The sequence below is a fragment of the Zootermopsis nevadensis genome, unplaced genomic scaffold (assembly GCF_977971745.1).
Source record: "Zootermopsis nevadensis isolate Lab colony 2312 unplaced genomic scaffold, Znev_1.0 Znev_ptg000022l, whole genome shotgun sequence".
Lineage (NCBI taxonomy): Eukaryota > Metazoa > Arthropoda > Insecta > Blattodea > Termopsidae > Zootermopsis > Zootermopsis nevadensis.
In genome coordinates, this window is record NW_028259154.1 from 4,579,753 (window position 1) to 4,605,388 (window position 25,636).

General features: G+C 44.8%; 1 protein-coding gene across 9 annotated transcripts in view; it reads left to right on the forward strand.

The window, feature by feature from the left end:
* Window positions 1-25,636, forward strand: part of LOC110835215 (Src homology 2 domain-containing protein sprint) — a 335,746-nt gene that overhangs the window by 266,641 nt on the left and 43,469 nt on the right. The window contains exon 1 of one of the 9 annotated variants that reach the window (XM_087353535.1): window positions 5,453-6,117. The exons of the other annotated variants lie outside the window; for them this stretch is intronic. Coding sequence (XP_087209661.1) covers window positions 5,951-6,117 — 167 coding nt within the window. The 5' untranslated portion in view covers window positions 5,453-5,950. Of the gene's footprint in view, window positions 1-5,452; window positions 6,118-25,636 lie in introns of those variants that run through there. 9 annotated transcript variants of the gene reach the window in all.

Genomic DNA, 25,636 nt, shown 5'->3' on the forward strand with positions numbered 1-25,636 from the left:
CTTACCAATTCATTACTTGTAATACGGCAGGAGTATGTTGAAATTATTCTTGTCTGTGCCCGGAATTAAGTCTGAAGTGGAGCGCTGTTCGAGTTTGATGACCCCTGTAGAGTTTGAGGATTCTTGATACAGGTCTCAAGACCCCAACGTTCTATGACTATTTTGACTAATCTAGGCAGACCCCCGAAGTGCTTAGAAGGTAAACTCCACACATTTTTTTTTCGTGGTTTATTGGGAATGTTATATAATACTTAAGACTGAATTGAAGGTTCCTTTGAAATCTGTAAATTACTGATGTACAGTCCCATTTTACACCCCCCCCCCCCATCACTACGAAGAATATGATCGATATATTTTATCGATTATGTATAACTGCACATTGATTATCGTCAGTAGTTTGTTGACCTTGACAGATTATTTCTGGAAGAATTATTGAAAAAAAAATTTAAAACTTCTTGACGATGGTGAAGAGTCAATTGAATAAAAATTTTCTTGGATATTATCCATCGTCTAGTAAATATAAAACGTAAAACGACGTTTCGGAGATGGGACTCTATCTCCGTCTTCAGGTTCCTACACAGTTGGGCCCACTAGATAGAGCTAATCCCTATCTCCGGAGATAGAGTCACATCTCCGAAACGTCGTTTTACGTTTTATATTTACTAGACGATGGATAATATCCAAGAAAATTTTTATTCAATTGAAAAAAAAATTGCTGTGGTAGAAGTAACTTCTTTCGAAAATCGGGCTGTACAGTTAGAGTGCGCCAAATCCGGATCATGAGTGTTTCGCCACGAAGACCACTGTGTGACCTGGCTTCAGGATACAATGAATGTGTTTGCACGCATTGATGACGGATTCCGGTGTCCAAACAACGCGGCTGGCGTACGTCTCGCGAATTTTAATGACGCATTGGGCAATAGTGTGCCCGACCGTCGCATGGTTAATTGGTAACACACTTCGACTAATCGGCCTTACTAATTGCATCATTCATTAACGTCAAGACAGCCAGGGCATTAACCGCTGACTGCACCCGCGTTTCAGTAGTCACTGCACGAGCCTTGTGTGCCCCTGTTCGGAGTACGGTACCCCCAGTTTATTACCGAGAAGTACAGCTGTCTGAAACTGTTGGTAGACTGTTACAGAAGTGTCTCGGGCTACCACGGTCTCCGAAACGTCCGTTTTTAACTCATTGCCACGGCTGATCATTCGAGAGAATTTTAAAGAATTCATTCGCCGTGAAAGTCTTGGTTCTTACTATATTAATAGTACACCATATTGGAACATTGGTTCAAGTACGTAACTCGAAGACGACTGATTTACAAGATGTTCCACCGTGAAGTTTGGTAGATATTGACCGATGTTTCAGAGGATCGTACTGCCTTCTTCATTAGGGTGACGGTGGAGGCAGTAAGGTCTTCAGGACCGTCGGTCAATATCTACCAAACTTCAAGGTGTAACATGCCACAAACCATCCATCTTCATTTTCGTGAAAACGTGACGTGACGTGATTTGTGAAAACGTGACGTTAATTGAGGGCGTATGGAGAACAGTGTTTTAGTTTACGTAAAATAAATCATTTTTATTAATTGATCATCCACGTTCGACGTCCGATTTTGATACGAGGAATTTTCATTTTGCTAACCTGCCCTGTTAACATTTTTCTACCGCTGGTCGTCGCTTAGCTGCTACTTTCTTGTAGACTCGAAACTCATAGCAGTAGTTTCAAGGGTTACAAAGTCTGTTGTTAGTGTAAAAATTTGGTTTGTAATAACTGATTCCGTGGTGCACAATCTTCAAGGATTTAATAAATCAAAACGTTTTACAGAATCCGAACTGAGTTAACAAGAATCCGGTCTAAAACTTCTTGACGATGGTGAAGAGTCAATTGAATAAAAATTTTCTTGGATATTATCCATCGTCTAGTAAATATAAAACGTAAAAACGACGTTTCGGAGATGGGACTCTATCTCCGTCTTCAGGTTCCTACACAGTTGGGCCCACTAGATAGAGCTAATCCCTATCTCCGGACCATATAAAACGTAAAACGACGTTTCGGAGATGGGACTCTATCTCCGTCTTCAGGTTCCTACACAGTTGGGCCCACTAGATAGAGCTAATCCCTATCTCCGGACCATATAAAACGTAAAACGACGTTTTGGAGATGGGACTCTATCTCCGTCTTCAGGTTCCTACACAGTTGGGCCCACTAGATAGAGCTAATCCCTATCTCCGGACCATATAAAACGTAAAACGACGTTTCGGAGATGGGACTCTATCTCCGTCTTCAGGTTCCTACACAGTTGGGCCCACTAGATAGAGCTAATCCCTATCTCCGGAGGAACCTGAAGACGGAGATAGAGTCCCATCTCCGAAACGTCGTTTTTACGTTTTATATTTACTAGACGATGTATAATATCCAAGAAAATTTTTATTGAAGAATCCGGTGTTGGACTCTTTCCTGAACAAAATTCTTCCAGTCCACATTCTCGCAACCTGTTTTAACATACATTTTAATATTATCTTTCCCTCTCGTAATCCTTCTCTTACATTCGGGTTTACCGAGTATCGGGAACTTTGTATTTATTGCTCGTTTTTCCAATAATTTTGCACAGGAAAGCCAAATACCGAACTACCCTGTGCAAACTTGTTATCTGTGGCGTCTGACTCCGTCGTGCACAACAAAGTGGCTCCGTGTCACTGAACACAGGAACGAAGACTTCTTTGATGGTTCATCCAGGAAGCTGTTATCGATTGAAGTGTTAATACAGCACAAGAGTAAAGTTTCTTTACATTGAGTGAAGTATGGATAGGTTACTCATTCTCCCTTATTATTTACGTCAGGAGACCGTGTTTCTTCGTTGTTATCGTGTGAAGATATGATCATTGTTTGTCTGCATCGATCAACGTGTTCCTGACTGCCTAGCAAGTTCATCGTGAATCTGAAAACGTTTCTGACAGTGGTGATTTATTGTTCCAACTTTACGTTGGACACAAGTCAATCCTTTCGCTTTCCGGAGTTGGTTAATGTTTTAAGAAATGTTACATTGAAAACAGCAGTGACCTCTGTTGTAGACTTGAACTGTCCCCCCAAACCCACCCCTGCCATCATCCTTCCGCTTTCATGCACACACATCGATGACCTTAGGTGAAGGGTCAGTCCCGAGGTCATCGTGGAGGAGAAGCCGAGGGCAGTTTGTCAGTCAATGCCAGCGCCAGGGGTGGACAGACTTGCACGGCTGCAGACTTGACTCACCCACCCTCTTGCTGCATCAGCTTTGAAAGCTTCTGGGCCACTTCCGACTACCCCAAAACCTTCTGAAGTTATCCCTTTCCTTTGTGGTCTTGGAAGTTGCCGCTTTCCAAGAGGCTCGCTTACACATCCCGTTAGAAGCTCGTCCCGAGGCTTTGTTTACGTCGGTACTGCACTGCATGCAGGTGTTGTGAAGCGGTCCACTTCAGGGTAATATCCACCATTTCATTGTTCATTACTCAGAGCCACGCCGTGCTGTGTGAGCAGCTCGCAGCGCCGTTAAACACACCAATACTGCTCATTATTCGTGTAATTGTCCATCACTGTATTGTGTATGCGGGCTTATAAATTACGCCATTGCTCCACCGATTACGGTCAGTGACGGGGACAGAGTGTGGTTGTCATAGTGACATTGACTTTGAGGAGGCCTAGAGGCGAATATATATATAAAAAATATGGAAAAAATGGCGACAAATCAGAATTTCAGTCTCGGAGGATTTAAGAGCGGATTAAATTGGAGGAGTGCTTGTTAACGCTCGCTTCAGATCTGACTGAAAAGTACATTCACGTACAAAGAATTATAGCGTAATTTTGTATGGGTGTGAATTTGTATTCGTTATTCTCGGTTCATTTAATGACGCCTTTATAGCACACTATAGGCCCGTGGCCCGGCCTAGACCTTGGGTTGGTAGAAATATTAGTGAGTACCATAATCAGTTGTAAAGGATTTTAAAAAAAAGGAGAAAATGGATGAAGAACCTCAGGGTAGTCAGTCTCTAGGCTGTGATGTAGCGTATCGGTGAAATTTGGTCCCTTACAGAAAGAGAGAGTCTGTCTTGAGAAGCTGGCAGTCGCTCAGATAGTCAAGATATCTGTGTCTCTGAGCGGAATTCTGCGTCTCTAACTAAAAATTACTTAAGAACCTGTTTAATCGTTCCACCTACCCGTTCTTCAAGTGCCTGAACACAGCGGGTCCCAAATTTTCGTTGGCTCGATCTATAGACACTCGGTAGGACTCCTTGGATGAGGGATCGGCCCGTCACAAGGCCTCTAACTGTACGCAGGACAGAAAAACGCGGACAAACATCCATGGCTTGAGTGGGATTCGAACCCACGGTCCCAGCGACCAAGCGGCACAAGGCCCACGCCTCAGACCTCGCAGTCACTGCGGACCCCCCCCCCCCCCCATCTACGTCTAGGTCTCCGAAGTGGTATCTTTCCTTCAGGTTTCCGGCTATAACTTTGTATGCATTTCACGTTTCTCACATGCGTCTTGCCATGGTTCTGTCGATTCGAAATGTGTTCTGCGTTTGGACGCAAAACGGTGTAGAGGTTAGGTTAGAACCCTGCCTCGCATTGGGAGGACAGGTGTCCTGAAGTCGCGGAATGAGTTTGCAGAGCTTCTCCTATTAGCCCAGAGTCCTTCGACCGTGCACTGGGCTAGTAAGTTTAAAGTAGGCCGCGACGACTGCTTCCACGTCATCCTCACTCCGTTATTACCGACATGTAACAGTCTTGCGGGCATGCGACAACACATGGCGGTTCTTCCCAAGATCTTCTGGCCACAAAACCTTTTGGATTATCTGTTCCGTGCCTTGGAACTCCATTATAAGCGAATTAATATGTCTGATGGAAAAATACAGATCAGGAAGAACAGATGCAATGTGTGACCGGAACTTTCAGTTTCCGAGTCGAAGTCTGCATTCGAAATTCCAAGAATTTATGTGCAGTGGTTTGAAGTAGGGTTTCTTTTTTATGTTCATGCACTTGCTAACAAAAACAGTGTAGTCGGCAAAGCTCATGTCCACGAAGTTGCTTCGTGAATTAAACTGTTTTAATTTTGTCATCCACCACGAAAAGTTTAACCCGCCTCGTGGCTTCTGACGGGACGTATTTGCGAACCAACAAGAAATCCCATGTACAGACGTCCTTTGTTTTGAAATAAGTGCAATGCGCTTTAAAAATTGAATCGTGCGTCCCTTCAAATTGGTTTACAGAGGACCACGTAGGTTTTTCCGCGGTCCCAAGAGACAGTCGCGGACAGTTTATTTATTTATTTATGCATAACAAAAGAAGGACTGCTGAAACCGCCATTGCGCATGCCCGAGAGTTTGCGTGGTGTGTCATCGTAGAGCCTTCCCCCCCCCCCCCCCCCCCCCCCTGCAGCATCCCGACGCTGTGCGTCGCATGGACCAGACGGACGGACGGCAGCGCTGGGACAGGAACTGGGTTGAAGTCGCTGAAGCCAGCCGCGTCGCTGTCAGTTCAGTTGGCAACCGTGTGGGTGTTGCACACGGCCCGTGGGTCAGACCAGGTGCTCGCTCGCTCCGTCCCACCTGTGTCGTGCGTTGTGTCAGGGATCCGAGCGGCCTGCGAAGGTCACAGAGACACTTTGTACTGTAAATAAACACGGGGTATAAGTCGCTCGTAATGCTATTATTAATAACAAGGTAAACAAATAATGTTTCTTTCTCGGCGTGTCGTAGTTCGTCATTCGGTAGTGGTTCATTGTTGGCGCTGCTTATCGAAAGAAAAATCATGAATTAACTACCGACATTTTACAGTTCTGTCGTGTAAATTAAACATGAATCTTGTTTCGTCAAACTAGCTTCTGTGTTTTTGTGATTTGCAGTGTAATTTACGTACTTTCTTAAGTGTTTATACTTGCGTGGAGTGGAGTGTTTCGTGACGTCTACAATGTTGCCACCTGCAGTGGAAATCACAGACACAAGCGATAAACGTTCTACTGACAACAATAACATTTTGAACAATAATGAAACGTACAACAAAGTGAACACGCGGAGAAGCAGCGATCACGATTGTGTGAGAAGATACGCTGAAGTGGGGAGTTGGAAGAAAACCAGGTAAAATGGCATCGGTGGTTGAAGGAAATTGAGCAAAATAGCTAAGATGATATAATGTTTATAGGAACAGAATTGTGTCTCCTTCCCGTCAGAGGAATCGGACAGTGTCTTCGACTTACTTCTAGACTCTGCCTCGTTCAGTTTCCTTCCAAAGCCGACGTTTATGAACTGGAGATGGCAGTTCAACAAGTGGGGAATTATGATTTTGTCAAGTTTACGAGCCTCCTGTTAGATCTAAACCTTATCTTAAAGACACAGTTCTGAAGGCGTAGTTTGGTTAACAAACGAATTAGTTTGGATATGCCGAAACACGTAACGATAGTGCTGTGGAGACTCGCTCTCCTCCAACGCGGGTTTTTACAACGCGGATTATATTTTAGGGTTGAAAATAAACGTGGGAAATTATTTACCGAAGGAGGGTAATTTTTTTTGTACGCCAAACAGGCTTGTGGCAGCTTACGAAAAACATCACTGCCTTTCAAAGACCTAAAGACTGTTGAGTTTTGTATTTGTATAATCGACTTTGTTTGTTTGTTTGAGAATGTGCAAGAGTTTAAATATCCGTGTTAGTGTGTGTCGTGTTACTTATGATATTGCCCTTGGACAGTCTTACGGAAACAAAACGTAAGTTTGAAAGTTAAAATCGAGTAACGTTTGTAACAATGGATGACAAATGAACGTTCTAGAAAAGTTACGCGGTGTTATGGGAAGAGTTAGCCTGACATTGTTTTAGTCTGACTTTGCTTTGTTCGACGTCAATGCTCAACTCCGCGATTATACTCTGTGACACTGGTTTTCCACAGATTGTTATAGATAAAATATAATCGCGTTTATTTTATTTGCTCTGACTTTTAAAAGTCGTATCGCCGTTAATTCCGTATAAAATTAAGTTCGTCTAAAGCGGATTCACAGAACGCATCGAGAAACGTACGTAATTTCTTTCGAGTTCGTCCCGCGTTGACCTGTTCAGTCGGTGAGCCGGTTACGATGGCATTTTGAGACAGGATTTCTAGGCGAAGTTTGAAACTTGAAAGCAGCGTTAATAACAGTAAGTAACATACAAAGTGATAACGCAGGCCTGCATTCAAAATTAAGAATTCGTTTTGAATTTTTTTTTCTTCCAAAAATATGTCGTGATATTTATGGACTCTCCTCAAATTGTTATCGTATCACTTGCTTGAAGACGAACGTTTCAACGAAGCGACTCCTGTTTTGAGGCTAATTCCTTTCCGCCAGAGATGCATAAACTTTGTTAAAGTCTGGTGTTTCGTTGTTGACACTGATACATCTGTGAATTATTCTCGTAATTTCGAGTTCCGGTCTGAAGGCATACTTTTTGAATGTAGGTAGACTGTTCCGGTGACGGAAAAGTACTTTGAAGGTAGAAATCGAGACGGAGGAAGGTCACTTAAAGCAACAGAAGGCTCACGAATATTGCGTTATCAGATATTATTACGCTGAAGATGCATGTATTTTGTCCACGTTCATACTCGCCGCTGTGAGAGTCTCATATCGTATTCTTAAGCTGTTTAAATCAAGAATGAGATTGAGAGGGCTTGTATCAGGAATAGTATAGATGAAAAATGTAAAGGGTTTATTCCGAAAATCTGGAGGAAAGGCTCCGCAAGGGATGTTATTAAAGTGGACACGGTTCAAGATGTGGACCAGGTTTTAGTAGCTAAGTATATGGACAAGTAGCCGGCTGCTTTATACTTACTAACAAACTAAATAAATGGCTTACGGAACCCGAAGGTTCATCACCGAATTAACCAAAGCCCTCCACCGGACCCTGTCCAGGGCCAACAAAATCCAGTCTCCTTCAACTCCTATCTCCCGTAGATCCCGCCTGAGATTATCCTCCCATCTACGTCTAGGTCTCCCCAGAGGTCTCTTCCCCTCAGGCTTCCCAAATAGTGGACCCAACCAACCAGATGGCTTACGGAACCCGAAGGTTCATCACCGAATTAACCAAAGCCCTCCACCGGACCCTGTCCAGGGCCAACAAAATCCAGTCTCCTTCAACTCCTATCTCCCGTAGATCCCGCCTGAGATTATCCTCCCATCTACGTCTAGGTCTCTCCAGAGGTCTCTTCCCCTCAGGCTTCCCAAATAGTGGACCCAACCAACCAGATGGCTTACGGAACCCGAAGGTTCATCACCGAATTAACCAAAGCCCTCCACCGGACCCTGTCCTGGGCCAACAAAATCCAGTCTCCTTCAGCTCCTATCTGCCATAGATCCCGCCTGAGATTATCCTCCCATCTACGTCTAGGTCTCCCCAGAGGTCTCTTCCCCTCACACTTCCCAACCAACACCCGGTGCACACCTCTTGTCCCATCCATGCGCGCTACATGCCCCGCCCATCTCATTCTTCTCGACTTAATCACCCTGACAATATTAGGGGAGGAGTAGAGATTTTTAAGCTCGTCATTACGCAGTTTCCTCCATTCCCCATCGTCTTTTGTTGCTGTGTATTCGTTGGCTCTACAAAAGACGATCTTCTTTACCAGCTGAGCGACAGTCGGGTTTTCATGGAAGAGGCTACTTTGTGGAGTTGTTGAGATGTGACAGATGCGTCGCCATTGTTGATCGCGCTGACTGATGGTGTAGGTACTAATTGCAGTCGGCGTTTTACCTCCGATACCCGGGTTCAGTCCCAAGCAGCGCGAGATCCGTGTTTATGTCCCCTTCTGTACGTGCACAAAGCACGTGACCGATGATGACGAGAGTGCGGATTGTGTTCATGCTGTTCGGATTTTAGTTAATCAGGCTGATAACTTATGGAAATCTCACGGCGGTTTAACTGTGCGTCGTTAGACGAAGAGAGAACATCATGGACACGAAACACGAGTCCTGCCCGCTCGGAAATATAATCTAAAATGCACTGCAAGTGGATTAAGCTGGCTTAGGATTATATCCTTCGACCTCGGTATCAGCGATGCTTGAACTTGGTTCAGTTGCTCCATTAAACTTGTGTAGACATTCATTTTACGAGCTGCAGAAACATCACAGACGCTCAGATTTAATTTACGGCAAACTTAGCGTAACAGTATCGCCAAGGATGAGCAGTGTCGGACACGTAGCACGCATGGGGGAGGGTAAGAAATGTTTACAGAATTCTAATTTGGAAACATCGCGGATGTAGGCGTAAATAGAGGGATAATATTAAAAGTAATCTTGCAGAAATCGGTTGCGATTTAGAATTGAAGTCGTTCTGTTGGTAGTCCTGAGGGATATTTGTGTTTGATGGCGACGAACCTTCCGGTACCATCACCATGTTAATGCCACGAAGTGCTCGAGGGTTGCATTAGTTGGAAGGGTGAGGGGGGTATTAATCTACTTGCTGGTTACGTCACAGAGGACCTCAGTTCCTGACTGTGGTCCATGTCACACGTTCATGTTCTTTTGACAAGTCTGGTTCGTACAGGAGAAGCCATACTGAAATCTCTTCTGCCCAGGGTTCAACGCCACGAAAGTAAAATCTCGACTTTTCCTCTCATGCCTGTCCAGACATTCATTCAGCAGAGAGTGGTGATCGCTGTCGTGGATTAAACCCCGGACCTTCAGCCCGCAGCGCGTCACTGAGCTGTCTCGACGCTCTATAAAGGGTCGTTCACTGATGCGGAACTTCAAACAGTTGAGTATACTGTAAGTCTGAAGTTGAGAATGGACAAACGTTGGTTCCGGTGTTTTTAATTAGAACCCCTCAGTCATGCCGACGGAATTACGTGCAGTTTCTGAGTCACTGAACAGCGCAATCAGCGGTCCTTTAAAGGCAGTCCACGTGCCGTGGTTGTAACTACAGCTGACCTTTTTTTTAACTTCGTACCATCGTAAGTCCTACTGCCTGTGACGTTGAGACAAGTCGCCCGGATCTTCACGAAACTTGGTAGAACTGGTACGTTTCAGAATGTTGCATTCAACATGGCGTTCGTGAGCGCTTATGAGGTGTGTGTATGATTTACAGAATGTGGAACCTACAAACATAACGCGAAGTCCTGCTGACTCCGACTTGATCAAACTGTCCTCGCTATAAATTTGTAACAATTTTTTCAACTTGTAAACACGCCCCAGCACTGTCGGCTCACCTACACCATCAGCCAGGGCACCTCGGCTGGTTTGCCAATGTTCGTTACCCGGCAGGGATACATCCATCGTCGCCACGTCTAGAATACCTTCCTAATCAGGTCGAGGTTTAGTCTCCAGAAGCCTCCGTTCACACATGACCACACGAAACATAACCTCAACCATACTTTCGCAGATGTTATGCCCACACAGCCTCTGTAACAGGGTCTTGTGTAAAAAAGATACGCTAACAGGAATCAGAATGCCACATTCCACACTTTGTTTGTGCATAATTCTGAGAAGTAGGCCACACAATCCAGTACTTGAAAGTCGTCAGACATAACCTCAAACCTTTAAAGGTCTACGTAATGTGTAACATGCTCGGGTGTCTTTGAAACATAAGTCAGACGTGGTTTGTTATCTGACTCGTGACAGATTACACATGTCTAGGTCCCGTGGTTCACTACGCAATGCCTTGTAACAGAAACCTCCTTGCTGATTTCGCAGGGGCTCGCGCCATGTTGCTTTTTAAGTTCTGCCGAAGTTGACTTTAAGGGGAGGTGGATAACTTCTGTTATACTGCAAGTTGCATTTAGGACCCTACATTCCGTGGACCTCTCTCCCCACAAATAGACCATTAGAATCATTTTAAATTTGTACTTTTAAACACAGTAATTGTGAGTTGTTTCTGAGGTCCCGCTCTTATTGTGCTTGGAATAAAGCTGACGTCATGAATGAGTGGATCCATACCTCCATTCACAAATGCCGTCTAAGCTTCAGCTTTGCCGGCCCACAGAATTTTCCAGTTGTACTTGTCATTTTGACATCTCATCCCATTCGTGAGGAGTTTTATAATTTGTGGTCGTAACCAAATATGATTATGGTGATGGAATGCGGAGGATGAGGTGGGCGGGGCATGTAGCACGCGTGGGAGCGATGAGATGAATCAGAATTTTTGTCGGGAAGCCGGAAGACAACCGGTCGCAGTTGTGGGTGTTCAGAACGTTCTCAGAATTATAAATTCACGAGTTTCTGATCTCTGTACGCGTTTTTCCCAGCGTTGATGAATCATTATACGCCTGCAGACTCTAATAGCTGCTACTAGCTTCATGGAAGAGTCGTTCTTGAGAATCTTTTCGTTGCTTAGCCAGTCCGTAAATTCCCAGCCTTGTATGGAACCAGAATATTCATTGTGCTGGATCTTGGCTGTGGTCTGATGGACTCAGTGTATCCATTCACACCCCTTCTCTTGAGATCCATTTTGATTTGTCCTCTCATTTAGTTCTCACTGTTCAGATGATGGTTATGATGATGATAATTGGTAACGTGTACTTGGGTTTCTAGCTGCAGCCAAGTGAGTTACAGTCATTAATCACTTGTCAAAAAATCAGCACATTTCTGACGGTCGCCATCTCTTTTTCCCCCTTTTTTTCCATTTTTTTCCTTTCTTTCTTTCTTTCTTTCTTTCTTTCTTTCTTTCTTTCTTTCTTTCTTTCTTCCTGGTCTAGCTGTTAGAACGCTGGCCTTGTAATCCAGGGGTCTCGGGTTCGATTCCCGGCGGTGCCCGAATTTATAACTTGTGTTGGGCAAGGCCGTGGTCGAGGCAACACGGAGTTTTCCTCCGTGGCATCCCAACAATTACTCCATTCACACACAGAAGAAGGCAATGGCAAACCACTTCTGGATCATCTGCCAAGAACGTATATGAACAGGTCCCAGTCCGAGAAGAGAAAAGGATGGAAGGATCCTGTTCATATGGACCTGTCCTCAGACAGAATACTAAATAATAATAATAATAATAAAAAGAATTATCTTACATTCCGTTGTTTATTGCCACATGGAAGCTGAATTTCTGCTTAGAACGGCGATAAATACGATGCGTCGCGCACACTTGGTCCGACGTACCTCGTCTCGGCTAAGGTGAGAACACGTCCCAAGCCACTGCCATATTTGCTGAAACATGGCTGCACTGCGTCACTTGACATGTTTCAGAGGCGACGTTAAACACGTCCGTGTTCAAGGATTTCATCTGAATGCGTCCCTGTAACTGGAAGGCCTGACTGTTGTGATGTGTCGAGAATGTAGTTTTAAATGAGCCGGTAGTTTCAAAAAAAAACTTTCGAAATTTTGAACACCATTTACCTACAACTAACCTCCAGTTACTGTCCTAGTGACGCTGATCATCTCGCGTAGTTTATGGTTTTGCAGAGTTCATGGAGGGCTGGCTAGCTGCCCTTCTGCTGTTCGATGTGAACAGGGCTAATGGCCAATAGGAAGCCAGAATTATATCTCTCCGTATACGAAATGTGTCTGACGTCACTGTCCCCTTATTGTGATCGCAGTTAGTCTACAAGCTACGTAACAGCTGTTATACTTGTGTTTATAAATGACAGATACATTTTTCCACCGTTCCTTAGACGCCAAAACAACATTACAGATGACCTTAGAGCGTCGTTATAGGATTCATCCAAACATTACTGGAATTTATGTTAAAAAAACGTGTTAACGATACGATATTTAGGGCAGATTTTAAATGGATCGAGCGTGATTGGGGTTGGATTAAAATTAATTTGGGCTCAGATGTGGTGAGGGTGGGTAACACAAGTTTGGGCTCTAGCCGGTCCGGGTGACGTTCTAAAATTCCGGCCCGTCGAGAGCCCTGCCTGGCACTGTGCCTCGCCTCTGACCCAGGTGAATGCTTTAAGACGTGAGTTACCCCGTGGTACAGAAGTCTACTGGGAATAGAGCCAGGTTTCGCGGTGTGACGCATTGGTCCCCACCCTCTCGTCAGGGTTGAGGTGTGAAGTGGGCAAACTTTCAGTAACTATTGCAGTTACTCCATTCACATTCCGGCACCTATAAACCTAGCCCCACACGCCCTATTGGCATATTCATCGCCCTGATGACGGAGGCAGTATGACCTCCGAAACGTTGGTTAACATCGGCCAGACTACACAGCGCAACAACCCAGAAGACAGAAATCTTCGTACTCTGATGACGGAGGCAGTATGACCTCTGAAACGTTGGTTAACATCGACCAGACTACACAGCGCAACAACCCAGAAGGCAGAAATCTTCATACTCATCGCCTTGATGATGGAGGCAGCAAGGACCTCTGAAACGTTGGTGAACTTCTACCAGACTACATGGCGCAACAACCCAGAAGGCAGAAATCTTCATACTCACCGTCGTGAAAACCTCAAATCTTACAAGAGGAACTCTATTAAGGAACGCGTATTTACTTACATTCCCACCGGATCAGGCTTTTGCTTCAGAGTAGGGAGGATCCGATCGCCTTAATTATGGGATATAAAACTGTCCTTATAAAAGGTCATAGCCTCTTGCGTACAGATGTCGTCGTTAAACGTCGTGCTTGAGCCTGATGTATTAACTTAATAAAATTATTAACGACAGAGAGCGTCTAGTAGACCCGTAGGCTGCTTGAATTAAATTAGCATTAACTTCTGGTGGCTGCAACACCTGTTTAATAATGCCACATTTGAACATGGACGACACATCAGCTGTTGGCATGTGGCACAGTATTTTTCTGTATTTCGCTTCAGGCAAGCAGGAATGCGCAGGACGTGACAGTTGAGGTGGGCGGACATCCTCCATCGCATAATGACCAGATGCTCCACTGTTAATCCGCAGTAACTACACGTGGCTTGAAGTAATTAACTAACTAAATAACTGACACCACAGTACGGGAACCATCAGGTTCGACTCCCCGAACACCAAAACTCGCTGTTGGTCACGATTCTGAATTATTTCCCATAACCTCCAGAGAGTGTTCATTGTCGACCAACACTACCTGGCGTCACGTGCTTACTTAATTTGACAGAATGAGTGAAGGAAGAATATATTTACTGATTCTCCTGTATCAAAGAAATCGACGATCTCCTTGTCTGGTGAACCGTTCCTGTGACACAAAAACCCTTCCCTTCGCCCTGTTTCATTAAAGACGAGGGAAATCGTGAATGCATCGCTGACATTCCAAACACAAGTACGAGGCGCGTCCACAAAGTAAGTTTCCCACTCGTCCCACAGCTAGCAAACCTTATATTGCGCGAAGCGACTGTGCGTACGTGATAGAGCAATGACGTAGCATGGCGCATGCACTAACGGCACCTTCCGCGTTCTCACAGTAGCATCGTTGCAGCTGTTGAAGATGGAGGTTCTTATTCCAGCTCCCGCCGACTGTGAAGTGCGGTCAGTGATAACGCTAGGCCGCACACGGCTCGACGGACAGCAAGTCTCCTGCAGGAGTTCAGCTGGGAGGTGTTTAATCATTCACCCTACAGCCCGGACCTCGCTCCCAGTGATTTCCATCTTTTCCTACACCTCAAGAAATTCCTGTCCGGTCAGCGTCAGCGTTTTGAGAATGACAGAGAGGCGGAGATGGTTGTCACACAGTGGTTCCAATCCCAGGCGGCAGACTTCTACGACACAGGTATTCAAAAGTTGGTCCCACGGTATGACAAATGTCTCAATTCCGGTGGCGAATATGTCGAAAAATAGCTGGACACTTGCTGTATCTGTTGCAATAAATATTCCCATGAAATTGTGTTTTGTTTCTGTAAACGGCCCCAGGGAAACTTACTTTGTGGACGAGCCTCGTACAACATGAATTTCGTTTTATGATTTCAGTGTAATTTATTTTTCGACGAATAGATCACGTGTCAGAATTGGAACGCTTGTCTTTTTGGTCACTCTCGACGTAACGCCATGGAGCAGAGTCCTCTCGAGAAGCTGACAAGTCACACAGTCGACAAGAAATCTCCCTCATTCGATGGAACTCGAAGGCCACAGTCCGCCATTGATCCCTATCCTGTGCCAGATGAATCCACTCCACCCCGTCTCTTTACAATGCATTCTGTTATCATCCTCTCGTCTATGCCTGCTTCTTTGTGAAGAAGATCAGGAGGGGTGTACTCCCCTTAGCACTAATACCCTCAGTACAAAATGGCGTAGGCCCGCGCTCTTAGCTTTGTGATGGAGCTTCAGTTGAATCCAAACAAAAGACGGCCGTAATTACATCTTGAGATTCAAAGTGCATCATGCTTATTGTTCGCTTTCCCCAGTCTGAGTCCCCTCGCAACTGTTACAAGTGTCGATGCAGCTCAGTTGATGTTGTTCCAGAACTTCTCTGCGGCTAAAGATTGGAATAGGACCACAACACAGAGCGCCGTCTTAAGCTGCTGTGTTCATAATGTAACGTTGATGAGGCCAAGCTTTCAATTAATGTAAGGGCAAAAGTGTATCGTAATAAATTTCTAAAAGTTATTTATTTTTTTAAAATATGAGAACGACTTTCATGAGGCGGGGAAACTCGGTTGTATAATTAGTGACTAAAGACTGGACGACCGGGGTTCGATCCCCGACGGGGGCAGATGCCTCTACGTCCGGACCGACTCTAGGGCCCACCCAGCCTCGTACCCAAAGGGTACCGGGGTCGTTTTCCGGGGGTAAAGCCGGCCGGGGCGTGACGCTGACCACTCACTCCCCCATCTAGTGCAGGGGTTAAGAATGAGTAGGAGCTATACCGTCTCTCCCCCCAAGCACCAACATGGCGTACAGTGGGACAGTTTTGCTTTTATCATATTTAATTTTCTGTTTCATGGCGTAAACTGGCATTTTTATTGTGGCCTAAGTTCATGTTCTATAACAAGAAACATTTATGTTGTTACCTGGAAATGTGGCCACGACAGGAAACTTCATGACTGCTTATACGAGGTGCGATCGGAAAGTTTCAAGACTGTGTCAATAGAGGGCGAACCGAATGTAGTACGAGCTTCTGCCGCTAGGGGGTGCGGCCTACATTCATAGTGAATCAGTGTGCCAGCCGGCATCATCGAATTAGCATTTGTTTCTTAGTTACGGGCGTTTTGGTAGTGCATTACACCGACCCTCCTGCGATTTCGGAATGGCGTGTGCATCAAATTTTGCCAAAGACTCGCCAAAACGGCTACGGAAACATATGAAATGCTAAAGCAAGCATTTGGGGAGTCCGCAATGGGTCGTGCACAAACTTTTGTGTGGCATTCACGTTTTAAAAATGGCCGAACCTCTGTCGATGATGACGAGCGTTCTGGACGACCATCTTCGAGCACAACGCCCGAAAATGTTACGAAGATTCGGCAGGCCATTCACGAAGATCGACGTCGTACCATCAACGACTTGTGCGACATTGTTGGGATAGGCTATGGGACCTGTCAGCTGATTCTAAAGGAAGAACTCCAAGAACTTCCTGGCTGCATTCGCCTCTCTGAGCGCGCATTCGTACTTAAAATGGCGGAAGGATTGATAGTTGCATTGGGCGCACTTCTTTCAGTAATTTGGACATCCCTGTGACTTCGCTCGTTCTGCTCGAGATACTTAACTTTTCTGTCATTCGCTAAGTCCTGGAAGTTGTTACAGCTTCTTTGGTTTTGCAGAAGCCGCTCTAAGTTTACTTCTGTGGGTGTCCAGCGATGTATGAAATTGGGTGAACTCCTACCATTCCAGTAAATTCACAGTTGTAGCCCGTTGTATGGCTTCTGACAACCGGGTGGCCTTGGGTGTAATGTGGGAGTTTATATCTCTTGAGCCCTCTGTGTGTTTCATTTTACCGCTGTAGTTAATATGGCAACTATTATTGTGGCATAGATGCAAGGGGAAACAACAGGAAACTTGAGAAATTTGCATAATAGAAGCTCCATGCGTTTTACTCTGAGGCACATATTTTTAGGGTTATCAAATGAAACACTGAGGACAGGGCATCACGTGCTGATGTCAGAGGCAGAGAGATGCCGAGGTAGGATTACTCTTTCGCGATTCGGTACTACACAAGTCAAAACCGAATGAGAGTTTGTGTATCGCGATGAGAGGATGGTATGAAAACGCACGTTGAACAAAATATGCGATGGTGTAGACTGGATTCTGGAAAGGGCCCACCGATAAACTGTCGTGAAGAGTAATAGTGAATCCTTAGTAGGATTTCGTCCTGATGATGGAGGCAGCAATGATCTCTGAAACGTTGGTAAACTTTTACCAGAGAACACGGCGCTATACCTCAGAAGACAAACGAACCATGTTAGTAATATGTGAGTTTCGTGATTTCCTGAGCAACCGACGTCTGTTTCACAAGAAGAAATCTCTTCCCTGCATTTTTTTTAACATTTCGCGTGTGCAGCAATGCGGTTACTCGTTTGTGGTGTCAGAGATACTGTCAATGTCGTTAAATAATCAACAGATTTGACGAAGTTTACGTTTTAATTTGCGATATTTCGCTATCTTCATATATTACACGTGGTAGAATTTTTTGGAAGTAAGCGATTAAATTATTATTATTTAGTGTTCTGTCTGACGACAGGTCCATATGAACAGGATCCTTCCATCCTTTTCTCTTCTCGGACTGGGACCTGTTCATATACGTTCTTGGCAGATGATCCAGAAGTGGTTTGCCATTGCCTTCTTCTGTGTGTGAATGGAGTAATTGTTGGGATGCCACGGAGAAACATAGACCACGGCCTTGCCCAACACAAGTTATAAATTCGGGCACCGCCGGGAATCGAACCCGAGACCCCAGGATTACAAGGCCAGCGTTCTAACCGCTAGACCACCGTGGCTATAAAAACGATTAAATAATAAAAAGAATTTGTAGACGCATAGAAATCTGTAATCGATATTAGTTTATACATTTAATACGTGGATCTTAGGTAATAGGTTTTGAGGATGTCGCCTGAATTTGGCGGGTTCCTTCTACCACGCTAATGCCCTTTGAGTTTCCTACAGGCTGTGAATTTCTTAGCTGCGTGAATCACGGAGTTTGTAAGATAAAATACGCGCCGCCAACATTCCATTTGTGTGTATTTTAATCCTTTGAAAGCGAACGATTCTGATGTGGTGTAAAGCTGCAGTCACTGCGTTGTCGTGCGTTGCCCTGTTGGAGGTGTCAGTTCGAGGCGTCCTGACTTCCGTCGATGCCGTTCTGTATCTGCAAGAGAAACCGGAGGAGTGCCCAGTGACCCATGCAGAGACTGCGAGCTGGCCGCCTCTCAGTTCCCCGCTACTTCCCCGTAATAATGTTGGTTGTGTATCATGTTACCTGTGAGCACCGGACCGAAGCCACACTGAATGGACGCCTCCCACACCCCCTCGAGCATCCGTACAATACAATAGGAAATGAGAACCTCCATGTAATTTCCTCTTTGTGGTATTTCTTAGTTTTCTTTCGTCCCTCTCAGATTTCTGCCATTGCGTCGAATTTTTGTTCATGTGGTGTCTCACGAGTCTCGATGAATGGTGGATCATCTTCGTGTTATGAACTTGGAATAGCCAGTCACTTGGGGACAGTGTCCTGTCTGCTGCGAGGATATTCAATACCGCTTACAAAAGCAGGATATTCGCCTGCACTGGTCCTCGAACTAATCTGTTCCAACAGCAGATGCTAATAGTGTTACTTTTCACGACGAAATAATGAGTTTGGAAGAACGGGGTAGCTGTTTCGCCCTGGGGCTGTGCTACTATGGGCTTGATACGAATGCTTGCATGATATTGGCTGGAAGACCTGACCTCATGAGAGGAGGCAGGAATCGAAAATCCGTTCGTCCAGTAAAAAAAGCTGAATTGGATTTGTTACAAACGTGCTTTTGGTACTACGGGGATGAACTGTGAAAAGCGAAGATCACGTGACCAGCCGAATTAGCTACCGATCGCTGAAGTAAAGTAGAAATGGGTCCCGACATATTTTCCTGTGCGTGCGTGTGACCCCACGGGCAGACACGTGAACGAACACACGATTCGGCCCGGGACATGGCTCGTGTTCCTGATTTTGACGTCACGTCACGTCTCCATTTGGTTAAAATGCAACCTCCTGTGTTACATGGGGTGTCGCGAGCCGTAATCGGCCTCCGACACATGGGTTGACGATTACGCCAAGTCCAGGGGTCTTGGAGATAATCGTTCTTATTTAAATGTTTCCCATCGGAATATAAATTGTGCGAACAATACAGGTTTTTCTATCCTGTCAGCACTTCGTATATTCCCGATAAAACTGAAGAGACCGGGGGTGGGGGGGGGGGGGTGAAATATATTAGATGTGGCCCCTCCCACCCCCGTGTGACGCGCCATATTGAGATATTCTCGCAACATTCTGAATTTGTGGAAAACTGGCCGCAGTCGCTCCTGAGATTTGGACTAACTTCAGTGATTTCTCTGCGGTTTTCTAATAAAATTCTGCATTAGTGTCTCATCTCTCCCACGTGTGTTACTCGAAAATTCGTGTTATTAGCTCGATTTGATCGCACTACTTTTATCGAGATTGTGACGTCAGCTGACAAGCTCGTTTAGAACATGGGCCGAGTCTGCAGATCCAGCTGCCTAGCGGACACGTGTCGTCGTCATGACAACCGAGAGAGGGAAACTGTAACCTACAGTGCTAATGGACGTTGTCTCTCAGGTGTATGGACTCTGGGTGTGAAAGACGCCGACATAATGTTGACTCTGGCCGTGCGTAAGTCTCGCGAATCTGCCCATAAACTATGGTCTTTCTCATTAAACGCGTGTTTGGTTTCACCTACAAATGACGAGACATTCTCGTTTAGAATTCTTGTCAGGGAGAGGTTATTGATGATAATACTCGGACGATAATGAAAGTTTTCTGTGCCCTCACGAATGGCTTTTAAATATGTTCAAGGTAAGATAAGTGCAAGGATGTTGAGAGGAGTGCGCATTGGGCTTACTCGAACAGCGATTTCTGCCCTGCAGGTTGCGTTTTGCTTACGTAGGCGTAGAGTTAAATGCAAGGCATAAGCGTACATGGTTGGATAATATTAAAGACTGGACTCGATCAGGTCTTTTGAATGCAATATTGGAACTTGGGTTCCACAAAATGCCTTGGGTCTGCTGAGCTGAGCGAGTGTTAGCTTCCCAGAAAGGACATTACTCCATGGAATTAATTGGACGCTTAGCCAAGATACAAAAGACGAACTCAATTAAAAATTCAGAACAAACGAGAGTTGTATTTAGACCATTAAACGGGGGCACAAGTCAGGCGGACAGAGAAAGTTTTTGTTACAGCTGAACATGCAAAGTATCCAAGCCTCGTTCCATTCAGCCAGTATGTCGACGTAAATGTCACAACCATGATTACTGAACCAAGGGCCAGAAAACTCGAAATGATTCTTGGTCTGTTTCTAAGTGTCCCTGTGCACTAGGTCGTGGACGTATGCAGAGAAAACGTGGGCAAGGTTCACTGTGCAATACTTTTCGGACAACTTTCACTCTGGACAGCGGAACTGAATGTGCGTGACGGATAAGTTCCTAATGATTACTTATACGATGTCAGTGTTTGAAATGGGACTGTTCGTCAATATCACTGTTACATACGAGGTGCGATCGGAAAGTTTCAAGACTGTGTCAATAGAGGGCGAACCGAATGTAATACGAGCTTCTGCCGCTAGGGGGTGCGGCCTACATTCATAGTGAATCAGTGTGCCAGCCGGCATCATCGAATTAGCATTTGTTTCTTAGTTACGGGCGTTTTGGTAGTGCATTACACCTACCCTCCTGCGATTTCGGAATGGCGTGTGCATCAAATTTTGCCAAAACGGCTACGGAAACCTATGAAATGCTAAAGCAAGCATTTGGGGAGTCCGCAATGGGTCGTGCACAAACTTTTGTGTGGCATTCACGTTTTAAAAATGGCCGAACCTCTGTCGATGATGACGAGCGTAAGGCTGATTCTTATTTACACTAAATATCTAGTAAGGATGGTGCTTTTCTCCTTAAATGAAACTATTATTTATGGATTTTCTGCTCATTTTACATAAGGCTTGATATACGTGAAGCCCACCGGAGAGACGCAGGGCATGCAAGACTTTAATTGGACGTCCTCGTCGGAAGCGCTCACGTACTGTGCCGAACCGCAAAGGTTCAAAGGAAAGACGCAAGTTGAGACGATTTTGAGAGACACGTCTCAAGGACACAGTCGAGACTAACGCCAGTGATTATTTCAGCAACTGGGAACTTATCGAGAGCACTTGCAAGATATCTGCGTGTAATCCTCGGGGCAAATTCTAGAACGAATCACTTTCGAAGCGCGAAAAAAGATAACTTTCCTGGTAAACATTCTGTACCATTTGATCTTGAAAAGGCGCGTTTACTGGTACAGTATATAACAGTAAACTTAGTTCCAGTGTTTATCTGTTAAATGTGTCTCTCTTAAGTCTATTTCTCTGGGGACATTACGATAAAGATCGCAGCTTTAAGAACTGTCAAACCGAGAAATTAATGGTAGTAATAATGATGATAATTTGAAATATGAAATCGAAGGTGACGCCGATGATGCAACTGGGATCTTAGCTCGATCGCTTCAAAAATTACCTGATAAAACATTTCATCGTCGAACTGTAACGATTCATTTTTTAACAGCGCAAATCCTGAGGAAGATACTAATTTACGACTTCGTTAATTTGTCATATACTGAGATTGGAGGTTCTCAAGGCGACATGTAATCTGATGCTGATCAAGGCAGTACGTTCCTCTGAAACGTCTGCGTACCATCGCAAAAAGATTGCCGACATCCGTTTCACAAGTATTCAGGAGTTGTCGATATGTAATGGAGCCTGAGGGTCAAGGTTCGACCGTGGCTGGTGGACGTGAAAATTAGAAATGGTATTAATAGTTGCCGGCTGCGTGTGTCCTGTCATCTGTAGGCCTTTAGCGGAATCTCCTTCGTGCCTGATGACCGCTGCGTACACTTTGTATTCCGCCCTCGTACGTTACCCGCGTCAGGCCTCTGACCTTTCCTCCCTGGTTCCGTGCAAATATGCGTCACTACCGCCATAATTAGTAGGAGCGTTGCGGTGCGTACCGACAGCGGATTAAACGTGCGGAAGAGCCCCGATTATCCGGCCGATATCAGACCGAAGGACGATCGGATAATACGGAAAGGTAAATATCAACTCAATTTATAACCGACTTCACGATATTAGTAATTGACGAAGAAATAATATAGGTCTACGTAGTGGAGGCTAGGCTCCATGCATTCTTAACCTCGACACTAGATGGAGGCAAGTTTCACCCATCACCCTTGACTCTTCAAACACGGGGTTGGGTATACCAGGGATCGGTTGAAAATTCTGACTTCCGGGAATTGAACCCGGTTATTCGGTTCGTAACCAGACATTGCACGCATTGAACTATCTCGGCGCGTCATCACGTTAAATTGTACCACCGTTACTTTTTGAAATAGATGTCACTCTTAGCAGTTTTTGTTTTTGGAGCGACGTGTTTTATGAATGGGGTCCATTCATCCAGTGCGTTGCTGTGGAAACTGATAACTCTGCCTAGGGACGGTCTGTCTGTCAGTGGAACTGTGTTCGTCCGTCCATTGTCCTAGAAAACAACTTGGCGTGTGGGTGAATTTGGTAGGGATTCTACTAGTAATTGTACATACATGGACTCGATTCAGAGCCTGATGTTTTCAGGAAGGCGTGGCCAAGACTTCGTCGCCCGGGACGGTCGCTCACTCGCCAGGTAGCTTGCCCGTATTTGTATCGGTGTTTCTCGATGTCCTCTGTTTTAGTATCGGCTCCTAGACGGCTCTCCCGAGTTTTATTTCCCGTGACTTCCTCGATGAAGATTCTTCAACAGCCGCGTCCTTCCACGGATGAAAGAGTTTTGGGTGTTCACTCTGAGACATGAGAACTTCGGCGTGTAGGAATCGTTGCGAGGAAGCCGCACCCTTTCCGAATTTCGGCTCTTCATGTCTTGTCCAAGATACTTTATGATCGGAATTATAATTGAAGCAAAGTCTGCAAGAGACTCATTTCCGCCTAAAGTAAGAAGAACGTGGTTAAGGACCCGTTATGTTTCCTTCTCATAATCGTTGTTATTGCTGTAGTTAGGACGTCTGGCCTTGATTCTCAAGGTGATCTCCGTCTCTCCGTTGTGAGTTTTTTTTTATAACCTACAAGACTTGCACGTGACTTTTATTTACCCAGCAGATGGGCGTAAATACTCCTCAGAAGACCTCAGTCGTCACAGATTTTAAAATAATGTGCGAAACATAGTCTAGTAATTATATTTACGTTGTGTTCAAGGGGATTAGAAACTGACTGCGTTGCGTTTCTTCGAGCTCTCAGCCATTAGACAAGCGAAAATGTCCATTCTGACGAAAACCGACGTGAACGCACCCAGGAATGTTGGTAACAGGCGAACTCCCCGACCAGCGGCACACTTCATTACTGTTCGCTTGTAGCTCTTCATTTGTCGCACCCAGGCACACGGGCAAGGTTAACAATACTTATTATTAACCTGGTTTATAGCAAATAAAGTGCATACAGTGGAAGAAATATAATATAATTAAATGTTGTCTTAATAGTGACATAATTTCATTGAAGGTTTTCGAACCGGTGTATTTTACTGTATTATGCTTTATGTGGGTTGGAATAACTTTTGTGCGGTAATTTTCCTTGAGAAAACTGATAACGTTACATTCGAGGTTTATGTATAAAGTAAAGGTTATTTCTGACTGTTACAGACCGAAATGAAATTCTCCAAGTATTATATTTTGTCGTGTGCATAAGGAGTACTAAATTTTAACGAAATCTCGCGGAGAGTAAAATGAATGTCATTTCGTGTACAGGTTAACCATCGAAGGGCGGCAGAAACTGACCGCCTGGCAGTTGGATGACGTCTTCCTCACACCCCAGTTGCTTGCTAATTGCAGTGGTCTGTTTTAATTACGATAGCAGTTTACCTGACATCTACCGCGGAACAGCGACATTTTGTCCCTCAGGCTTAACACAAGCTGAGTAAAGTGATAAAGAAAATTCCGGATTCCTTGGAGGATCACGCTCTGGTACCAATTTCCGCCAATGAATGCGTCGTGGCGAAGTCCAGTGATGGCAGAACCATATCCAGTGTTTCAAGCTCCAGAAGTTTCCATATTGGATTTTAGGATCCTACCAGTTTGAGGACAGCCTTGGAATCAGGATCCATACGAAATAGTGCTGAAGAAGGTATTTAGACTTTGAAACAAGAAGCAACTTGCTAGAACAAAGATAAAATGGGACAGTAGTGTTAAAAAATGAGAGGCAGGCTCTTCAGTTCCTCAAAGAAGATTACTTTTCGCCAGTGACATTTCCGTGATGCATAAGGACGTTCAGTCATCAGACGTTTAAGTAACATTAAAGTAGGCCTTTGACTTAATTTGAGGCATGCAGACAAATCGGCATTATAACGGAACTTGGTGGGATCCTGTTTGCGGGTGAAGATTCAGGATTTTGTTGTTGCTAAATTCACCTTGAGGATGGGGGCAGGTTCTCCGAAACAGAGGAAGTACTCCGTCCTGCATCTTCACGGCTCCGTCAGCCGGAAATATGTCCCACATTAGCAATGAACTGCCGCGATATCTTGAGATCTCATTTTCTTTAAATGCTGTAAACTTGTCCGTGTTATTCATGCAAGCAGCTGGTGGCCCACATAACTGTGTCTCCTGCCCCCTTTTGCCTCGTACGGGGACACTCGCTTCGTGTACAATGGAACACATTCATCTCTTGTGTTGAAATAGCGCTGAGAAGTGGAGCGGACGGACGTACGGAGTTGTATTGATCTGACGGCAGTTTGATGGCTTATAGAGAGAACCGGAGTTTAATCTCAGGGCCTCAGATGCGTCTCTGTTGAGGGCCTCAGCTTCGTGGCGAGGCGAATGGGATTCCTTGATCTGTCTTCGGTGAGTTTTTACAAAATACATTTGGAATGGCATGAAACAAGGCGATGCTTTTTCGTCATTGCTACCTATGAAATATTCGCGAAAAATACGTACATTAGATCAATTAAATTAAAATGAGAACGCCGTGTTCGTCTGTCCGTGTGTCCCATCTGTGAAACTACTGAACGAACTTGCAAATACTGTCTGCATCAATGATGCCACCGTTGAAATACGAAATATCTTTCGCGTACCCAATATTTTTACGTTTCAAATATGAATTCAGCAGTTCTTGGTGGGAAGCAGAGGCCTGCAAAGTTGAGACCAGGTGAAACGTCATATGGCGAATCCATAACATTGCCGCTATTTCCGAAAAAAACTTCCACACGGGTATGTTGTACCCACAAGTAGTGACACGTCGATGGACAAGTGTGGTAGCTCCACAAATTTCTTTCCTACATAAAAAATACTAACATCGGAAAGAGGCAGATCGCCAGAAATAATTTTCTGAACCGTGTCGTCGGCAATTACCATGATGGGGTTCAGCGGATTTGAAATTAGGTGATTTTTCGTCTCACCCACGGTAACTGAAAGTTAATTCTGTGGAGGAATTTGGTCTGAAAAGCGACTCTTAAATTACTCTCAAAATTGGCGAAGGCGAAGTATACTTTTTTTCGAATTTAAAAATAATAATCACTCATATTGACACACCCGTTTGTGCTGTTACATTTTAAAAAAAATTCTCCGAAGTATTTTTAT